The sequence below is a fragment of the Charadrius vociferus genome, unplaced genomic scaffold, assembly GCF_000708025.1.
Source record: "Charadrius vociferus isolate BGI_N301 unplaced genomic scaffold, ASM70802v2 scaffold259, whole genome shotgun sequence".
NCBI classification, from domain to species: Eukaryota; Metazoa; Chordata; class Aves; order Charadriiformes; family Charadriidae; genus Charadrius; species Charadrius vociferus.
This window is the reverse complement of record NW_009661368.1, coordinates 3,951,495-3,970,480: the sequence shown is the minus strand read 5'-3', so window position 1 is coordinate 3,970,480 and position 18,986 is coordinate 3,951,495. Positions and strand designations below refer to the sequence as shown.

Here is an 18,986-nt window from a genome sequence, read left to right as displayed (position 1 = left end):
TCCCTCTGGAACATAAAAGTGGCGGCTCCGTCCCCCTGCCAGGCTTGGGGACAGCCACGGCCCCGTGCCCCTGGCCCCTCGCCCTGGGGGAGCCCCGGGGGTCCCGGCACAGCGCGGGGGAGGGCTGTGGGAACCTCCACCCAGCGCGTAAGGGCTCCGGGAGTCACAGGTCTCTGCCCAGAGCAGCCCCCACACAGGGAAAGGTTATCCAAAGCATAAAATTCAGAAGAAAATGACTCGAAAAGAACTATTTCTTCAGAGAACAATTCATGCCCATTTCCAGCTCATTAACTCCTTCCTCCTCTGCAGAACCCACCATCAGGTTCCCGATGGAGAGAAACGCTGTCACAGGTGTCAATCATCTTGGCAACAGTTCCCTCTTGCAAAACCATTGTTTTAAGGACCAAAAGAAATCAAATGTAAAAAACCCACAATAAACCAAAACCCAAAACTAACCACCCCTTCTCCCTGCAGATTATTTACTGCCATACGACAAAAGCCTTCCCTGAAACCCAGGTCTTAAAAGAATAAAAAAAAAATTAAAAAAATAAAAATCAATAGTTTAAGTGACTTATTTGTGCTGCTGAAGGTTTGTTTCCCAATTTTGACAGTGTCTCTTTGTATTTAGTGCAGCCGGGGTCTCTCTACTGGAATGTCAAGAGATATTCCTCAGTCATGATTTGGGCTCATTTCTCCCCATTTAGAGCGGCTCAGCCGGGAGCAGAGCTGAAGATGGATTCAGACACACGGTGAGGACAGTGCCGGTCTCCTGCGGCCGTGGGGAAGTGCCGCCAGCTCCTGCTGCTCCCGGCGGGAGGAAACCAGCGCTTCTGCAGCTGGGAGCTGACATCTTCCCCAGTGCCGTCAGCCACCTGCACGGGGGGTCTCACCCCATCACCCACCACGGGGCTGGTGTAATCATCCCTCTGCCTCCTCCTTCCCACAACAGCTTCCCCAGGACTCGCCCCAGCAGAGCCCAGACCAGCCCTGCCTGGAGAAGACCTGGCCCGGGCAAACCCCCCCCAGGGCAAGTGCCCGCACACCAGGGAGAGCATCTCCCCCATCCCTTGCTGCTGTCCTGCTTTCCAAATCCTGCACTGGTGCTCAGCAACTTCATCCACCCGGTACCCACCCCGGATCGGTGCCCTCGCAGAGCTCAGACGCCCAGGTGATGGGCTCGCATCCCCTCCTGCAACGGCTGCTCCCCGCAGCCGGTTCCAGCCCGGGGGAGCAGAGCCCCCGGCACCGCTGGAGAGGGATGGGAGAGCACAGGGGAGCGTGGGGGCAAAGTTCTGCTCCTGCTGCAGAACACCCTCCCCTCTCCTTTCTCTCAGAGCACAAGTTTCCTGCCTCCCCATCACCAGAGTGCCTCATCAATCATGTTCCCTCTAATTAACTTCTAATTTACCTCTTTAGTCAAATCTGTTTACAATCAGAGACAAGAAAACACATCCCAAGGAGAGGTGCGATGAAGACTGGTCTCTCTCCCCACATGCTCCACTAGGTCCACGCCGCATCCAGGCCAGCACTCAGAGCACGGGCAGCAGCAGGGGCATCAACCACACGTCCTGCCCAAAACCCACACCAGGGATCTTCCCAGCCACGCTCCGGCCTCTGCTCCTGCTCCCCGGCATGGTGTTGCTCCCACCATCCCTGCCTTGGGGAAGTTTTAGCATCTCCCCATAGGTGAGATCTCACACCACCTCCGAGCCCTCAGGGCCACCCCGTAGTGTCCCATGCGGCGCTGCTGGCACTCGGCCGCCCCTGGACAGGCAGGGGAACGCACAGCTTGATGTGCTGAGGGCTCACAGATGAGTCAGACAAAGCCACCCGGCTCCTCGTGAGATGCCCCCACCATCGCCTCCAGCAGCTCGGAGCCCTCCGGGTGCTGCCCGGGGTCTGCGCCGCCCCCCTCACCCCGCTGCCAAAAACCACATTTAGGCCAAAAGCCAACAGTGATGCTGCTGCCCCTGAACTTCAACCCAGGGTGGAAAAAAAAACAATCAGAAGAGGTTAAACCAGGGAACAAACCCCACTGTTCGCAACCTACAAATGATTCATTAAGAAAAGGCGTTGTTATTAGCTCAACCCTTTAATCCTCCCCCAATTACAATAATGACATTCTCCACAGCTGCTGAGGCTCATGGCGCCCGTCCTCATACCTCCAAGGCTTTTCTGTGCTGCTCAGCATTACAGCAAAAATGAGCTGGCCTGCAGCAGCACATTAAGCTGAATAATTATCTTAATTAATAACAGCGGGCCCAGGTGGGCATCCAGGCCATCCCAAGGACCAAGGCAGAGGATGCGGAGGCTCCCGGCAGCCGGGCTCCCGGTCGGGGCGCAGGTGCGTGGCAGTGCCGGGTGCCGAAGGCTGTCCCGACCACAGGAGAGGCACGAAGCAGCCTCCCCGCCCCGGGCACCGCACCGATAAAAATCTCCTTTTGAGAGCAGCTCAGCTCCCACAGGCCCAAACCAACATCATGATTTATTGGTCGTCACCCTCTTTCAGTGCATCTCCCTCTCCTCCCCAAATTTCATTATTTATCTGCTGAAAATATTTATGGAGCGGGGATTGCTCCAGGCACAAGCGTTAGGAGAGGCAGTTCAAGCCCAGAGGCCAACCCACGGATAGGGACGGCCCCGGGAGGAGGGGGTGCGCTGGCAGGAGAGGGGGGTTCCCACCTCCCGTCTGTGCCAGGGCGGTGCCGGGGTGCCGGAGAGTCAGACCCCAATGCAGCACCCTGGGTCACCAACACCCAACCGGCCTTGGGGACACTAAATGGTTTTTTGGGGCTTTACCAAGGTTTTGTGCAAGATAACGGGTTCCACGCATCCCAGACAGGGCAGGGAGCTGCTTCCAGTCCCACCAGGCAGAGGATCCCGACTTTTGTGCAGCAGGGTTCCTCCCTCTGAAAGAGTTTGGAAATTAGGAAGGGAGAATAATTCATCATCCGTCTTGTAGAAGCCTGACTCGCAGTAACAAGCTCCGCGCTAATTCCTCAGCAACATCTGGAGCGTCCTTATCTGCCACCGAGAGACGTGACGGTTGGGTTGTGCTCAGGTAGGCACGGGCATTTTGGCTTTTTGTAATCCCCGCAAATATCTCCTTCAGCTCAGGAAGAAAAAAAATAAGTGAAAACATTGCTCCAAGGTGTTCCTTCTCCCAAGGCTGGGCTGTCCTGCGGGCACAGGACCTGCCATTGTCATCGGGCCACTCAGCGGTGGGTTCCCGCACCGTCCCCTGGGGAGGCTGCAGCTGCGGCACAGCGCAGTGCAGCACCACGGCAGCACCCTGCCGCCCTCAGGAACCACGAGGGGCAGTGCATGGGGTGGCACCACATCCCTGGTCCTGCAGCCCCCTGGATAAAGCTGCGATCTCCTGGTGCCACCCCTGACTCACACCCGGGCACAGGCACCGGGTCCTTCTGCAGCCACCCGGGCTAGAGACCCGGCAGCAGCTCCGGCTGTCCCGTGCCCCAACTGCCCCTTTGCAGCCCATGCTGCCAGGCATCGAGAACACCAGCTCACGGGATGATGCTGAGCCCCAGTCCCCATCACCAGATGTCCCCATTCCAGGTGGGAAAGTCACGAGCCTTCTCCCGAGCAGGGAGAGCACTGACCTCTGGCACCCGGAGCAACACCGGGACCCTTCCCCGCTGCGCCGGGAGCCCGGCGAACCCACACGCCATGGCACCACCACAGCACTGCCGTGGCACCAAGCCTTTGGTTCCTTCACCCACTGTCCCTTGACACGAATACGCTCGGCAAGCGTTCACCGGCACAACCCACTGTGGCAGCGACTGTCATCGAGCAAATGGAAAAACCCAGAAGAAAACTCCCCCGAAACAACCCGGTGAGTCGTTAAAGCTCGGGCTCGTTTCTAGCTCCAAACACCCGCTCTAAGAGCGGCTCTCATCCCGGCAGAAGCAGCAGTAGCCCACGTAATCACAGGGTACAGACCACGTTAAATCACCACTGCTTCAATACCAATTCTTTCAGTGAACTATCCAGAGACTTAAAGGATTTGGTGAAGCGCTTTGAAGAGCTAACAAATTACAAAAGGGAAAAAAAAAAACAATCAAAGAAAAGCTGTCTTATACAAGAGGAACATTCATTACGAGCAGCCTGAGCTCCCTCCAGCAGCACCGCTCCCGGAAAGCGAGCTGGCCGGCCATTAGAGCAGGGAATGATTTTCAGTCCAGAATCTCCATATTTAGTAACCCAGCTAACGCGTCGAGAATGGAAATGGTAAGGGAGGAGAAATTTACTTTCGAAAAGCAAAACTCCAGCCAAAGCAGCAACACAGGAGAGGGGCTTTGGCTCCTGCCAGACGCCGCTGGAGGTTCTCCCCATCTGAGAGGATCCGATGCAGAGCCGTGACCGTGCACCGTACACCCACACCAGCCCACTAACCCTGCACTGAAATGATCACACGTACACACATACGTTCAGCAAACTCCATGAAATCAGATTAAAAACAGTACATTTAGATTTAAAAAACCTGTCTTGTACTCAGGCAGTTTATAGTACTATTTTCAAGAACCAACCTGCCCATTTTTCCCCCCCCAGATACGTGGCCCCTACTTTTCAGTTGAAGTTGTTTCACGTTCATCAAGTTCCCCTTCTGTTCTGCCTCAAACCTCCTTCCTCACACCCCCTCCCTTTCTCCTCGGCTTTTCAAACACAAGGGCGCCGCGAGACAGGGAACAACACATCATCTTCCAGGAGGAAAACCAGAGACCAGCTTTGACCACGAATCCGCTGTCTGCGGTGTAGAAAGGGAACAATTCCCAGACTCAAGTAAAGCAAAAAACTAAACACATCTGAAGGATAAAGGAAGAAACACCTTTAAGGAAGTGCGTTGAAAACAGAAGAAAGAAATGAAGAATTCAAACAAGCTCTGCACCAAAAATGTATTTTTGCGGCTTTTTGTGGCTGCTGAATCCATGACTTCCATGTTGATCCCCTGAATAACAGCGTTTGATAGCACCCAGGCCAGCAGTGCCTACGCAGTCATGATTGAAGGAAGCCTTTAAGCTTCCCTGACAATGCATTTTTCTTGGAGATAAAAAATGAATGCTGCCAGCATGCAAATCTCTCTAAATTAGGCAAGGCCCAGCTTGCTGGAGCTGCGATGTTTTGTGATGACAGTCATTAACTTTAGCAGAAGAAAAGAGGATGCGGGAAAATATTCTCAGCTACTTCTTGTCCCAGTTGGGAGTCACCACTCGGAGAAGCGGTGGGGTTTGGCACGCTGACATCTGAAATTAGACTGCAAGTGCAGAAGGGTAACGGAAAAATGAGCTGCGGTCTGTTCCACTGCAATCAGTCAGTCAGAGGCAAATCACTTGGTCTTTCCACAGCTCCCACAGCGCACCTGCAAAAGGCTGCGTGAGTGGGGTTTCTCTATTCTATTGGTGAACTTATTGCTGCTATAAAAAAGCCAGACTCCCAGTTCAAGAACCAGAATACTGATTTTCTACAGAACAAGCACGTTGGCTGTGACCTAAAGCCAACTGCGAAAGGAAGTCAATGGAACTTGAACGCTTTATTGATTACTCACCCTCCCTCTTAGTTTTGAGCATAACCTGGACAGACTCACTGCAACGTCCCCTTCAGGAGGGGTGACAGCCGACCGGCCTGTGCCAAAACTTGCCTTCGATTCTCACTCACCTTTGGGAAGACTCAGCAGGAATGGCTAATGTGGTTGACTCCTGGTTACCCTCTGCCACTGAACAGTTGAAACGGACACATACCAACACCTCAGCCTCCCCAGTTTGCATCAGTTCTGTAGGTTGTACATTCCCATTAATGTATCAAGCTGGAATAACTCGCTTACAACCTCTTGAGCTACCTGGGCTTCCTCTTTACCCTCCCTCTAACATATATAGGGTCATACTGTTTCCCACTGATCAGTGCAGTTTGACCTGGGGGGGGATTAAAAAAAATGAAGAATCTTGAGCTGCCCTACTGCAAGGTATGCGGTTGGAATCCACTCACAGCAGATTACTTAAATAACAAACCGGGAACTAAAAAAAAAAAAAGGCAAATTGTTTAATATCTCCAAAATCCCATTTAGAAGCAGTTTCATAGAAACATCGCTTTTATCGTGCAATCAAGGCTGGAGGAGGGCAGCAGGAGGAGGGAGAACCAGACGCTGCATCCTCGTGGGCAGACACGGAATTTGGCCCTCGAGTCCTCAGAAGTTCTCCAGCAGATCCAGAATCCGTTTCTGTTCACTCTCCCGAAACTCCTGGTTCTTCCCATCCCCAATGTTCTCTGCATATTCTGCAGGGGAGAAAGCAGACAGACAACAGGCTTTGAGTGAGATACTAATGAACGATGGGCAACCTCTCTCGCAGATACCACAGCAGAATCTAAAGCTACATCCATGGCAAACAACGGAATGGGAATTTATGCAAGGAGCATTGATGGTTTTTCTCCCCATCCCCAAGGTTAAAGCTTTGCATAATAAACATCTACTGACCCCTCATTAAAAGCTTTAGTAGCAAACAGAGACTGTAGCAGTAACATCCTGAGCAGCACCCGTTCCCTGGCGTCTAACCCTTCAGAAAGGTGACCGTCCAGGTGCTCCTCCCAACTCCTCTGTCATCCCAACGGAGCAGCTCACCAGCAGCTGTTTGAACTGGGTAGTCATATCGCTGGCCTCTCTCAGCCCAAGAAATTTAACAGAGTCCTGGACAACACTGGCTTTCCAAATCCCTTTTAACGCTGAGTATCATCAGGAAAGGTCAGGCAGGGGCTGTTACACAATTGTCCTAACCCTGGGTTTAACCTGTCTCTTGTCCAAGCATCCTGAATGAGGATTTTTGTCAAGTGGAGACCAATTTCCCAATCTACAAGTGCTGTTAACCCATATGGAAGAAAACACACCAGTTCAGATTTAACTACATAACAAACTCCTTGTCTTCAGGCAGAGGATACCAGACCGTGTGATCAAGGTCTTGTCCATCCATGCACACGGCTAAACACCATGGAACCAAAAATTTCCTCTGCAGCTCTCCTTCCTGACATTCATTTAAAGCTGGCAGCTCTCATCCCCATACCAGCTCCCTCCTTCCTGCCACCAGAACCTGCACATTCAAAGATGGTTTAAAAAGAAAAAATGAAAAGCAGGTTTTGAGCTGCGAAAGCAAGGAGCTGAACAAATCTTAGTAAATCAGGAGCAGGCTGCCTGGTTAGACTGTGTTTTCCAGCCTCCGCCTTCTTGCATTCTTTTCCTTCTTCCTAAACAAACAGAACAGCTTGTATTCAGCATCTGAATGGTAAGTTGCTGTAGAAAGTTTGCTTTAATATTTATACGTTCAGCACTGCTACATGCTTCTGAGCTCCATCAAAGCCTTTATTATAAGAGCACTGAAAAGAGTGAGGACAGGGAGAAGTTAGCTGATGTGGGAGTCTTCCCTCCTGCGTGCACTCTCTCTCCACGTACAAGAAGCAGAGTTCTTTGCTAGGGCCTCTGGGAGAAATCCTTTTAATATTTATAAACTGCTACAGTACCTGTAACAAGAGCAGGCGGGTAACGCTGAGGTTTGCTGCAAGTGAACCTGACCTCCTTGCTGTCCTGGAGAAGGGGGACCAGCACAGGGAACTCTTCCCTCAGATGGAGGCGAAAATCTTCATTGCACTTAATGAAGGCAGCAGCAAGCTAATAGATCGGTTGTAGCTACCTATGTATTAGCTAATTGCGTAAGGGAAGGCCCCAGCAGCCCAGCGTCGGCTCTGCTGCGGTTTGCAGGTTTTAAACAAAGGGCTGCACCACAGTGACCGGGGATCCAAACCTGCCACCCGTTTCTGGCCCGAGACAAACCCCACTGCGGCAGAGACGGGGTTACCTTCCCAGGTGAAAGCTCCAGCTAAGGCCAGCGTTTAGCTCAGCTTCTCCTGTCCCCTTCGGGCAGTACCAGAGCTTTCCATCAGCAGTTGTACCCCCACGGGGAGCTGGAGGAGGAGCAGGCTCTGTCCCCACCGAGCCCTTTCTGTGCTTTATCAGAGTAAGTGCCTCTGAAACAGATGCAGCAACTGCAATTGCCTGTGTTTATTGCAGCCCAAGGGAAACGCTTCCCTGCCTGCCGCTGCCTCTCGACAGCTCAGGATACCTGCGTGAGGGATGGATGTGGTCTCTGAGCCTGGCATAGCGCTGGGGCAGCCCGGGTTCGCCCCGGCTGCAGGCAGAGCTCTGTGCTCCAAGCATCCGCACCGCAGGCAGCGGGCTCGTGGCCCAGCTCCGGTTTTGGCTTTACGGGCTGCCAGAGTACTTGAACATACAACTCAAGCAGGGAAACTGCCGAGTGCCACTAATGACACTGCCCTCCTATTGTCCCAATGAGATCACTCAGACAAAAGCAAGCCACAAATTCCTCTAATCTTATCCAAAAGCTCAGCGTTTTTCCTTCTAAATATTTAGGCTTTGTGAGACTAAAATCTCAGTGACTCCCAAGGCAGAGTGTTTACTGTGTTACCAACAGTTGTTAATGCTAATTTGAAGAGACCAGATAAAACCCCCAGAACCAAGCTAAAAAAAAAAATCTCCCGCCAAGGTTTTATATATTTACTTTTTTATTTAAAATTCCACCACTTCAGTGAAGCAGCAAAAAAATCAGATGTAAGCTCCCCCTGCCAACAGTTAAACAGAGCTTACACATTGCTGTAGCTACACAAAGGGAAAGGACCCAAGATTGGTTTCTGCTTCATTAGACAAAATACAATGGTTACAGAACAGTAAAAATCAATAGGGAAATATTGAAGCTTGTAATGGATATTGGACGCTATAAAGCCTGCACATACTGAGGGACCAGAGGCCAAATTTAGCACAGTCCTCATAACATACCTACCTTTTCTTTTTGATTACCCATGCTAACAGGTTTGGTTTATAACATCCAGTAGGCATTCTACCTTCCAGCTCCCTGATGTGCCCATTACCTTCGCCGAAACCAGATATTTAACCAGGCAACTCCTCTCAGTGCTTCTGGGGAGGGACCTCTGTTCCTGCAGGGCTCCTCTGACAGCAGCAGGTACCAAAGGCTGGTCTTTCTGGATCGGTAAGGAATGGCACGCTTTCCCATTCCAGGGCCAAGTACCGCTATTTAGAGGTTTGTGCCTCACTCCATTCCCGATGAGAGAGATGGAGACCAGGAATTGCCAAGATACAGACAACACTTGCTGTCACGAACACCAGTCTCCATCCCCAAAACACCCCCCCAGCCAAGGCACACGCCATTCAGTTGCTTTCTTCCAAAGAATAAACTATCTGTCCCGTTGCAAGTAATGCTTGATCTTCAAGAAAAAGGAACTGTGGGAGGACTGGTCAGCCTGCAGAAATACATTTAATGAGCCTGCAGTTATTCCCTGCCCACTCCTCCCCCTTGAAAGCCCTACCATAAGAAAACACTCTTGCTTCCTCGCTTGCATCATAAGTAATTCGGAGCAACCCCAAGGGATCCATCAGCTGTCAGGTTGCCAGAGAAACATGGAGAATATGTAGGCCATAAAAATCAAACTAAAAACCAAGCACCTAATTAGTATGCAAAAATAGAAAATAAAAACTGAACAAGAGCAAAATACTGACAGAAAAGTAAAAATAAACCAGCCCTCATCTGTCCTGAGAACAAGTTGGAAAGTGGCCTTGAAACATCTCAGCCAAGGCTCAAGGCTCCCGATCTCTCAGTCATTTTGGATAGCGAGTCGTACAGTTCTGATACCAACTAAATTTCAGAATCCCCTGCTGGCCCCCCGGGAGGCACGTTTCCCAGGTCCACAACCAAACTACTCCAACAGGCAAGCTGTGTTCAACACACTGACTCCTCTGGAGAGGCTCGTACTTGTCCGTGGTGTCAGTTCTTTTAAAAGTTGGTGAATCTACACCGACAACATACTTGGACATAGGTGTTGTAACTACTGAAAAACTTAAATTTCAGCAGCACAGACTGCAGATAAGCCCAGTGCTGCTCCTACCTGGCAGGAATCTTCCGGGCCCCCTTCCAGTATTTCACAAGGGCCCACCAACAAATTAACATGCCATGTCTGGCCTCTTCAGGCAGAGAACACATTACTGCTGAGAGTACCCAACCTGCTGTACAATGCACAGCTTGCAAGACATGATAAAACCACTGAAAAAGTTTCACAATGCAAGTCACTGTCTGTGAAAGAAAGAATCAGATGAAATTTTAATGCAGCTGCCCTCCAATTCAGCTTAGTATGTAAATCAACAAACCAGAGACATGAACGTGAGGTGTGCAAATACAGCGAGGTGTGCAGACAAATCCCTTGGGCACCCGTGGCCCAGGTCAAGCGTGGGAATCTGAAAGCGGACGTGTGCCATGCTCTAAGTTGGAAATGGACAATTAGGAGGCAGGAATTGTCAAGTATCATAATTAAGAGCAGAAAAGACATCCTATCCAGTCCCCCCTGTTCATCAGCAGGCATTAACTTGCACTTGCTGGGAAAGGAAAAGGGCCAAAGAGATTGCCTATAGCTGCAGGTAATCTCACACTGTCAGAAAACCACTCTTAATTTTGTCATACTAGCCATCCTTCTGATCCCCTTCTTTCCTCCATATGGGAAGGGAGAAAACCAAAAGGATCTGCAAGAAAAGAGCTGCCTGTACCTGCCAGTGTTGGGAGGAGGGAGGGGGCGGGGAAGAAAAGGCGAGGAGAACATCATTGTTATTCCCAAAGAAAGCAGAGACATCGAAACAACACAACCCATATCCCAGTATCCCAGAGATGCTGCCGACCTTCCTTTCTTCAGAAGAGAAAGAGAGAAAGACTCCTCACCCCCTCACCGAAAACAACACGGTGCCTCAGGAGTGGACACAATCCTGCACACCCCACTAAATAAGGAGGCACCTCCTGCGGGCAGCAGATTACCAGCTCTCTACCTAAGCCTCGCAGCTCAGAGGGGGCTGTGGGGACAGTCTGAGTCCTGTTCTCTTCTTCCCCAGTTCAACTGGCTGCTTCTGCTGAAGGACAGCAGGCTACAAATAAGAGTCACAGCTCAAATAAGCGTTTCTCTAATTCAACATAAGCATTAAAAATAACAAGCAGTACCTTAAAACCGGGATTGCGAATCACAACAGCTACATTTTAAAGCTACAGAGGATACTTTAATGCTATAATCCATATTAATCTGACACTAAGAACAAGACAAATACACCACGGATACTAATATGGTGCAGATGGTAAAGTGCAGGGCCATGTTAATGAAAGATGAGACTCCACTCTTCTTCCCTCTAGCATGCATATACACTTCCCTTAAATATTTACTCTAGAGTTAATGTCAGCAGCAGCGAGTTCCAGCCAGTCTGTAGCTGATGGCAACATGAAGTGATGTGCTGTTCCATGACAGCAGACAACAGCAAGTGTCCTAACTCCAAGGTAAAGCATGACTGTTATCAGGGTGATTCCAGCCCTGCACAGATCTCACAACACTACTCAACTGCTGCCTGAAGATGCTCATGAAGTCAAGGAGAATTACATGTAAAGGCTCATCCTCGAAAGTGATGACCAAGCTGCCCCTGGTAGAGACGAGACACACGTATAGGAATATCTCAACTCACCCTTTAGGATGTGTCGGACAATTTTAATGGAGCTGCCTCTCATGTTCAGAATCTGATGGACTCTCTGACGAATCTGATTGCGAACAGGAAAGAGAAGTCATATGCAGTAGAAGACAAAACCGTGCACAACCCCTTTTCCTCCACTTTCTTTGACAGAAGAGCAGGAAACGCTGAGCACCACAAAACCCAACTCAGCCTTGCTAATCCACAGTCCCAGAGCATATACTCAGGAACATTCTGGAAGGCATGCGGCACAGGTACAAGAAACCACATAACATATTCACAAACCCCAATGTATTCATGCCAGCAGAGATGCAGTATTTTGCACAGATCAAGAACAGCCACCTGCTGTAGTCTGTGCCTTTGTGAGACCTTCTGAGACAATGTCCCCTTCCACTACTCTCTCAGCAGTGGCATAAATAGGGCCTTTCCATTTCAAATTGTGACCTCACTTATGGCAGATTGTATCAACACAGTGACAATCATCAGCTTCTGTACCCACTAATGCCCTTCTAACTGCCATGACATGACAAAGCTGTATGGATAGAAGTACAATAAGCAGGAGGTTTCCTCCAAAGGAAAAAAAAAAAAAGAAAAGGAATTAAAGAGGAGATTATTCAATGAGGCAGTATTTGCAAGGATTTAGAGTCTTGTTTATATCATGGATGGAAACACAGTTGATCTGCCAACCTTGTATATAGCTTTACCTGGGGAACATTGGCATTACAGATCTCTGCCATGATGTAACAAATGAGCTGTAGAACAAAGAGACCAGCATCCAGGCGACGGAGATAAAATTCGTCTTCCATGTCATCGTCTATTATCTCTCCCCGACGCACCATGTCCTGTAAAGCAACACAAAGAAAAGGTGTGATGACTGTCTCTCCAAGTACTTCCCATTAGTAGTGGCAAAATGTTGGTGATAGTTGCGGTTTGCTTAAGAAACACTTTGTTCCCCAAAACACTAACATTCATATATTTCTCGCCAAAGAAGTACTTCTTTTAATAATTCATTTAAGTTCACAAAACATTTCCTTCAATTTTGAACAAGGTTCAGCCTTTGCTGGTTGTGAAGTGTGTCCATCTGCAAATTAAAATTTTAATTTAAACATACAAATTACATTTCTAAATTGAGTGACTAGAGACTGTGAATATGGAACAAACCAGTGTATCTATTATTTATAAGTTCTTTGTCAAAATGGAACACAAAACCTGCTCTTTTACTGGCCATTTGAGGGTGCTGTTAAGCAGTGCAGAACACAACTCCAGCAGACTCGAAGACCTATCAGGCTTCCAACTTCATTATCGACTGATGAATGAGAAAACAGGTCCAAAAATTCTGTACAAGTACAGTTTTTCCATGCCTAGCCTTGTTCTTCCAGCTTCATTTGTTAGGGATACTGATGGGGCCGCCCCAGCTGGGCTCTGTTAGCAGAAGACCACTGGCTTCTGCGGGAATGCCCACAGTTTGTTCTTCCCCTGCACACATGGTGGTTCACTAGCGAGACTTGCCCAAACAGAGGCCAAAGGCAGAAGGCAAGAGGCTATTCCATTCCTCTTGTTCAGACAGAGCGTCTTCTTCAAAACACTGGGAAAAGCAGCCCAGCAATGCACTCGGAGCAGTTTCCTCCCGAGAAAGGCCGGCCACGTCCATCGGCTGAACCCGCCATCCATTTTCATGGGGACCGACAGGGCAAAATAACTGATGTCATGTGTGACCTTTTGCATTTTGGGGTTTGTTTTTTTGGTTTTGTTCTTAAATAAAGGAAGCAGCTTGTCAGACCCTGCTAGCTCACTGCAGCTTGTGTGATTTATTATGCAGCCGGCTGGCAGGTGGGCACACACCAGCGGAGCAATATTTTCTCATTAGAGCCATCACCGGTGAGAGCACTGTACCTGTAATGCTCAGCAAGAAGTGCTTCCTCGGGGCGCACAGGCTCTGGGCAAACACACGCAAGGTCACCAGCACCAAAGATGATGTAGGCTATCAAATTTTCCTGTTTTGTCAAGCCAAGTCCTCGCATCTAATTGTAGGCAGAGTCTTTTAGGCACAAGAAAGAAAATTAACCCTGTGCACTTCTCACTGGAGGGAGTGCAAATGATGCTCACCATACAGAAATCTGAATAAGTGACTTAGAAGTACAGATGTTTAGCACTGCCTCCCGAAAGTGAGAGAGGAAAGCACAGGTAATGAAATACTTTTCTTTTCCTCCTAGAAACCTATTTTGCCAGTGAAAGAACAAGTTAAGTTTAAAAAACAATGCCTAGTTACCAATGCCATGATGTCGACTGCTTTGGCTACATTCCAGGATGCTTTAGCATCAGATCCTGTAGACTCCAGCATTTGCACAACTGTAATTTACTCCAGGTTCTCAAAATCATGGGCGCAGGCATGACTGGGCAAAACTTGCATGCAAGCTCTTGCCAGTGAAAAGAAAAATCCAATTTTGTGCAAGGAGAGACTTTCCTCACCCTACATCTGTACCAAATTGCATGAATCTGATCAAATCTGGTCTCTAAAGCTTTGCAATGTTGAATCTGGCTAGCAAGAGATCGGAATATTGACTGAAATGTCCAAAAACCCCATTCCAGAAAGAGGACAAGGCACTCATTCCCCAAACTACCGCTTATCCTCTTCACTGCACAGAGGCTTATTGGCTACTCTTCTCAACAGTGCTAAATTCCTGAACAGAAAAACATCAACAGGCCAGGATTTCGAATCTCTAGAGCAGGGAACAAAGACCATGTCTGTTCTGTATTCTGATCCAAGCACAGCGATCACAGGAGCCGAATCCAGGCAACTGCTGTCTTGATTACACAGAGAAGGCAGCAGTTATAACAGCCCCTCTCGACAGAGAAGCGAGATTATTTTGTGCCAGTAAATTAAGCAGATATGAATTAGAAGACAAGTACAGTTTTAAGGTGCCTTTTCAGAGTCTTTTTTTTTTTTTTTAAACCACAACCACCCTTTATATGCTAATCGGCCTCCCAGTACAGTACCAAATAGCCACCTTTCCACTTTGTCTCTCTTTCAAAGCTGTCAAGTCGCTAACCTCCAAATGAGCACTCAGATGCCATTTCTAATCTGCCAACAATATGTACTGAGATGCCCCTTGCTGATGGGAGAAGACAGCAATAAGATGGGCTTCTGTGAAGCTAAAATGAGCTTCTCTCACACTAATGAGGCAGGACTGACAGGCCTCGAGGTGTCAAGTAGAGACTCAAAACCTTAAGGTACAATGGATCTGCCAGTGCTATACAAAAGATCACATCTGCTCCGCGTAGTCACTGGAGTAGGGCCCAAAAGATTCTCTGCATCCTCCTCCTTCCTTACCCACCACTCACCTTCCCCAGCACACACAGCAAGGCTGGGCAGAGCAGAAGGGATGGGCGCTGATTGAGAACAAAGACCATCACCAGGATCCTGGGTTTGCTTCCTCACCAGGTGGGGTAGCGAGGCTGCTCCAGGTCATCAGCGATGAGAAGGCTCCAAATGGCCGCGCATGAAAGCAACTACCATAACTTGTCTTCTACACCAAGTACAGATTCTCTCCCCTTACTATGTTCTGTCTGTATTACTGGGGAGGGCAAGTGACGCAAGACAGCTCAGGAGGTGCTTTCAGACCACAGGCAGATAGCTAAACTCAAGGGCACTGCTAAGCCCTTGGTCAAAAAGGACATGCAGGAGACAGGGACCGAGACTTGCAACAGGAGAGGAGCAAGCAGAAGCCACGGGTGAAATCAGACCATCACAACAAGGACTGCCCAGGACCATCTGCTTTCAGCTCATAGCTGTGACAACCATTTCCCCAGGACCCTTTTTCAAATGCAGAGGCTGCAGACCACATGGTCTCTTCAGCAGCCTGACCACCGCTTTCCTTGAAACACAGAATGGTTAGGAGCCCTAGTCAGGCATGGACTCCGCCGCTGCCAGGAGATCAGGCAGACATCCAGGTCACACCAAGGTGACCAAGAAGCTCTCAGAACCACACAAGAAACTATCAGAGCCCTCTGCTGTGGGAAGGACTTTCCTCATTCCTGCCTTACAAGCAGAAACACACTTGAATTTCTGTAAATTGAGCCGCCGATCTGTAAGAGCTGAAAAGCTCATTGTGTTTGCTACAAAGCATACCATCGCTTCCAAGTGCGGAGAAACAGAGCAGCAGCTCCTATAAAAGCGTGAGCTCAACTTCAGCGGCAAGAAACAGGAACCACGTTAGGGTGGTCATCTGAAAAGGCCCACCAGGCTCAGCAAGAGAGTTCAAAGCCTACCTCAGCTTGCTGCCCGTTAGCTGGAAAGCTCACAGAACAGACAGTGCGAATTCAGCCACACTCCAGAACGTGCATGCCCTCCCATGGATACACTTGTGTTCTTTTTTCACTTGCACTAACCAACCCAGCCCCTGGCAGGACCTTACGTCCTGCCCTTAAGCACAACTCCAGGCAATTTGGTCTTTCTAAACCAAACAGAAATGTTGGGCTAATACAAATTCCTATCTCAGTTATCCCAATCTGCCCTCATGCTAGGAGTTCCACCTCTCCCTTTCAAGGATAGAATGACTTAACTGTAGCACAATTAGCATGTAATTTGTAAGTCATTATAGCGCAAAGTGTCTGGTGAGAATATTTTATCGAATAAACCTGCTGAGCATAATTTTCTGTGGAACTATAAAAATATTAAACCATCTCCTGTCTTTTCCTGCCATCTTTAGAGATCACTAAGGCTACTGCTTCCGCCTGTAATTATACCTCCTTTTAGAGGGAGTTAAAAGCCATAGGATTTTACACCATTTCCTACAGAAAGAATTAAAGAATTTGAGAGGGGGACAGGATATTTTCTAGATTTCATTAACTAAAAACTCTGAGAAAAGTGCTAAGACAGGCATCAGGTGTTAGAGACAAATGTTCACATGGACTTTGCTCCTGGGTTTCACATGGCAATTAGGGTAACCACTAAGTTATCACCTCTGACCACTTCTGAATAGATTCCACAGAAGCAAACAAGTGGGTAACACTGAGAAGGGACTCAGAGGACCTTATCCTGTTTCATTGTCCAGATTAAGGGTGCAGTTCCATTACAACCATTCTTCCTCAGAAACGGCTTGCTTCAGAAGTCCTTCCCCTCCCTTCTACCCTCAACTATTCCCACACCTTCACTGCCACAGGCCAAAGAGCTGGGCTATAAACCAGACTGCTAAAATCAGCCAAGCTAAAAAAAAAGAAAAAGGAAGAGAACTGCCAGAGCAGGAGCTTCTTATGCCAGCTGCACTACCGAAGATAAAACATCAGGTATGATACACTCAGTCATTTCTTGTATAATCAGGTTTTCACTTACACCGGGATATGCTGTCCATCAGCCTTGGATCTCGCTCTCATCAGTATAGGCTGAACTTGTAAAATCTCATCAAATATAATTTTTCTTTGGGGCAGGGAGAAAGGTGAGGATCTGTATACCAGATTTTTGGGGTACTATGTCCTCTACTGCAAGAGAGAGGTCAAAAGCCCTCAAGTGACATAGCGCAGTTTCAATAGGACCAAATGCTCATACCGTCCACTTCAGTGACTCATGTGCCACAACTAGAAACATTAGAGTGCTCCATAAATCCTGTCACAGACAGACAATGCTGCAATATGACACACAGAATGATGGCTTTTGCCTAATTCTGCGTGGGGAAACCACTTGAGCCACTTCAGAGCTCAGGAAACCGTGTCCCACTGACCATTTGAGGATGGTACCAAACAAAGCAAACGCTAATTCCAAGAGTGTTCCAAGCGAGGAATGAACCTCAACATCATATTTCATACATGTTGTGCCCATTATATTGCACATGGGATATTTTTGCTAAATCCTATTATTAGCTCTAGTAGGAGCGAAGAATTGAGATCCGTTTATTCTAGCCACTCCAGCCTACAAAACCCTGCAGTCGGGCAAATGCACAGCGGCCTTCCGGATACAAGAGGAAAACCTGAGGGTCTTATGGTTTCTCTTCTCTTGTGCATCAGTAAACATGAATGGGTTAATATTAATAATTAAAGAGATTCTACACGAGCTTCTTCACAAATTCCTTTCACCCCAGCTCTGTGCTGGTTGCTTGCTACAGGTGTTAACATTTGCAGGACGCTTCAGGATCTTTTTGGATAAAGGGCACATCCGCTAGTTCTGCATGCTGCATTTAAGGGCTCTGTGTAGCAGCTGCCAATACACGACAAGACTTCAGCCAGAAAAATCCATCCTAGTTTTTGAGCTCTAAAACCCACACACCAACACTGAAATATAAAGAATAAATAATTTCTTGCTCCGTTCCAGGGAGGATGAATGGAGCGCAGAGGGATAGCAGGGAAGGGTAAAGGCTGTTTTTCTTCAGGCCACCGTTCATTTGTGAAGCTGCAGCTGTCCATATGGAGCACGAATGCTGGCAGCAAAAGCAACTCCATTCATCACTCACCCCTGTGCCTTTTTGAGCAGCAGCAGAGCTGCTGAGCTCCGATGCCCTCAGAATGTTTGCCAGCGCCCAGAGAAGTGGCCTTGGCCATGGGCAGACAGCTGTTTGTCAGAGCCTGGCGGGGGGCTGCAGTCCATGGCACGCTGAGCTTGCCCACGTGTGGGGACGGCGGCTGCAGTGATTACTCTCCGTCAGTGCTAATCAATCTCACACCCTCTTCAGTGCTGATACAGATAATCTTGTGGGAAGCTGGCCAAGCTCGCTAACAGCTCTGCAAGCTGCTTCCTGACTCCAACAGCTCGTTCTCTTTCAAAAAGTCTGTTCCAGCTTCAGTTCCAAAAAAGTACTGTGCGGTACCAAGGCTCATGTCATTCAAAACGATTCACTGCTGGTGTGCAGAGAACACACCAGCCTTTGGCTGCAGCCTCATCTAACTAATCAAAATAGACGCTTTCTCGCAGCTGATCAGAACTCTAAAGACCAGGGTAGGAGGCCTCGCACATTATCATGTAATTGTCTCTCTGCATTTCACTTACTCTCCATCTGCCAAACCAAGCAAGACTGCAGCCAAGTAAAAGCGAAGGCAAATTGAAGCACAGAGTTAGACCCTCTTAGTAAAATTCACTCTTAAGAAAAGGCCAGCAGCACTTGCTGTAGAGAAGTTCTCAGTCTATTTTATCTAAGGTTAACTGGAAGCTGGAGAGCAGGGCAACAAGAATTAAGAAGGAACAGCACAGGTATGAGGGCACAGCTCAGAAGAGTGACCTGGCTGAGCCAGAAGTTGTGTGCAGACGTGCAGAGGGTATTGTAGACATGAGCTGGCAAAACTAAAGCAATACATACGTGTTTCTCTCCATCAATCTTCTTATCAGCTGCCTGCATTGCATCCAGGTACTTAAAATACAGTTCCATCAGCCTATCAACCTGCAAGGGCAGAAGAGAGAGACCTAAGCAAGAAAAAAGAA

The 18,986-nt window shown here is 48.6% G+C and overlaps 1 protein-coding gene across 1 annotated transcript in view; it reads right to left on the bottom strand.

Moving 5' to 3' along the window:
- Nucleotides 1–6,033: 6,033 nt before the first annotated feature.
- CTNNBL1 (catenin, beta like 1) overlaps nt 6,034–18,986 on the bottom strand; it is a 47,727-nt gene continuing 34,774 nt past the window's right edge. The window contains exons 13-16 of the mRNA XM_009893524.1: nt 18,865–18,945; nt 12,286–12,423; nt 11,579–11,651; nt 6,034–6,288 (exon numbers count right to left, since the gene is read on the bottom strand). Coding sequence (XP_009891826.1) covers nt 6,200–6,288; nt 11,579–11,651; nt 12,286–12,423; nt 18,865–18,945 — 381 coding nt within the window. The 3' untranslated portion in view covers nt 6,034–6,199. The remainder of the gene's footprint in view (nt 6,289–11,578; nt 11,652–12,285; nt 12,424–18,864; nt 18,946–18,986) is intronic.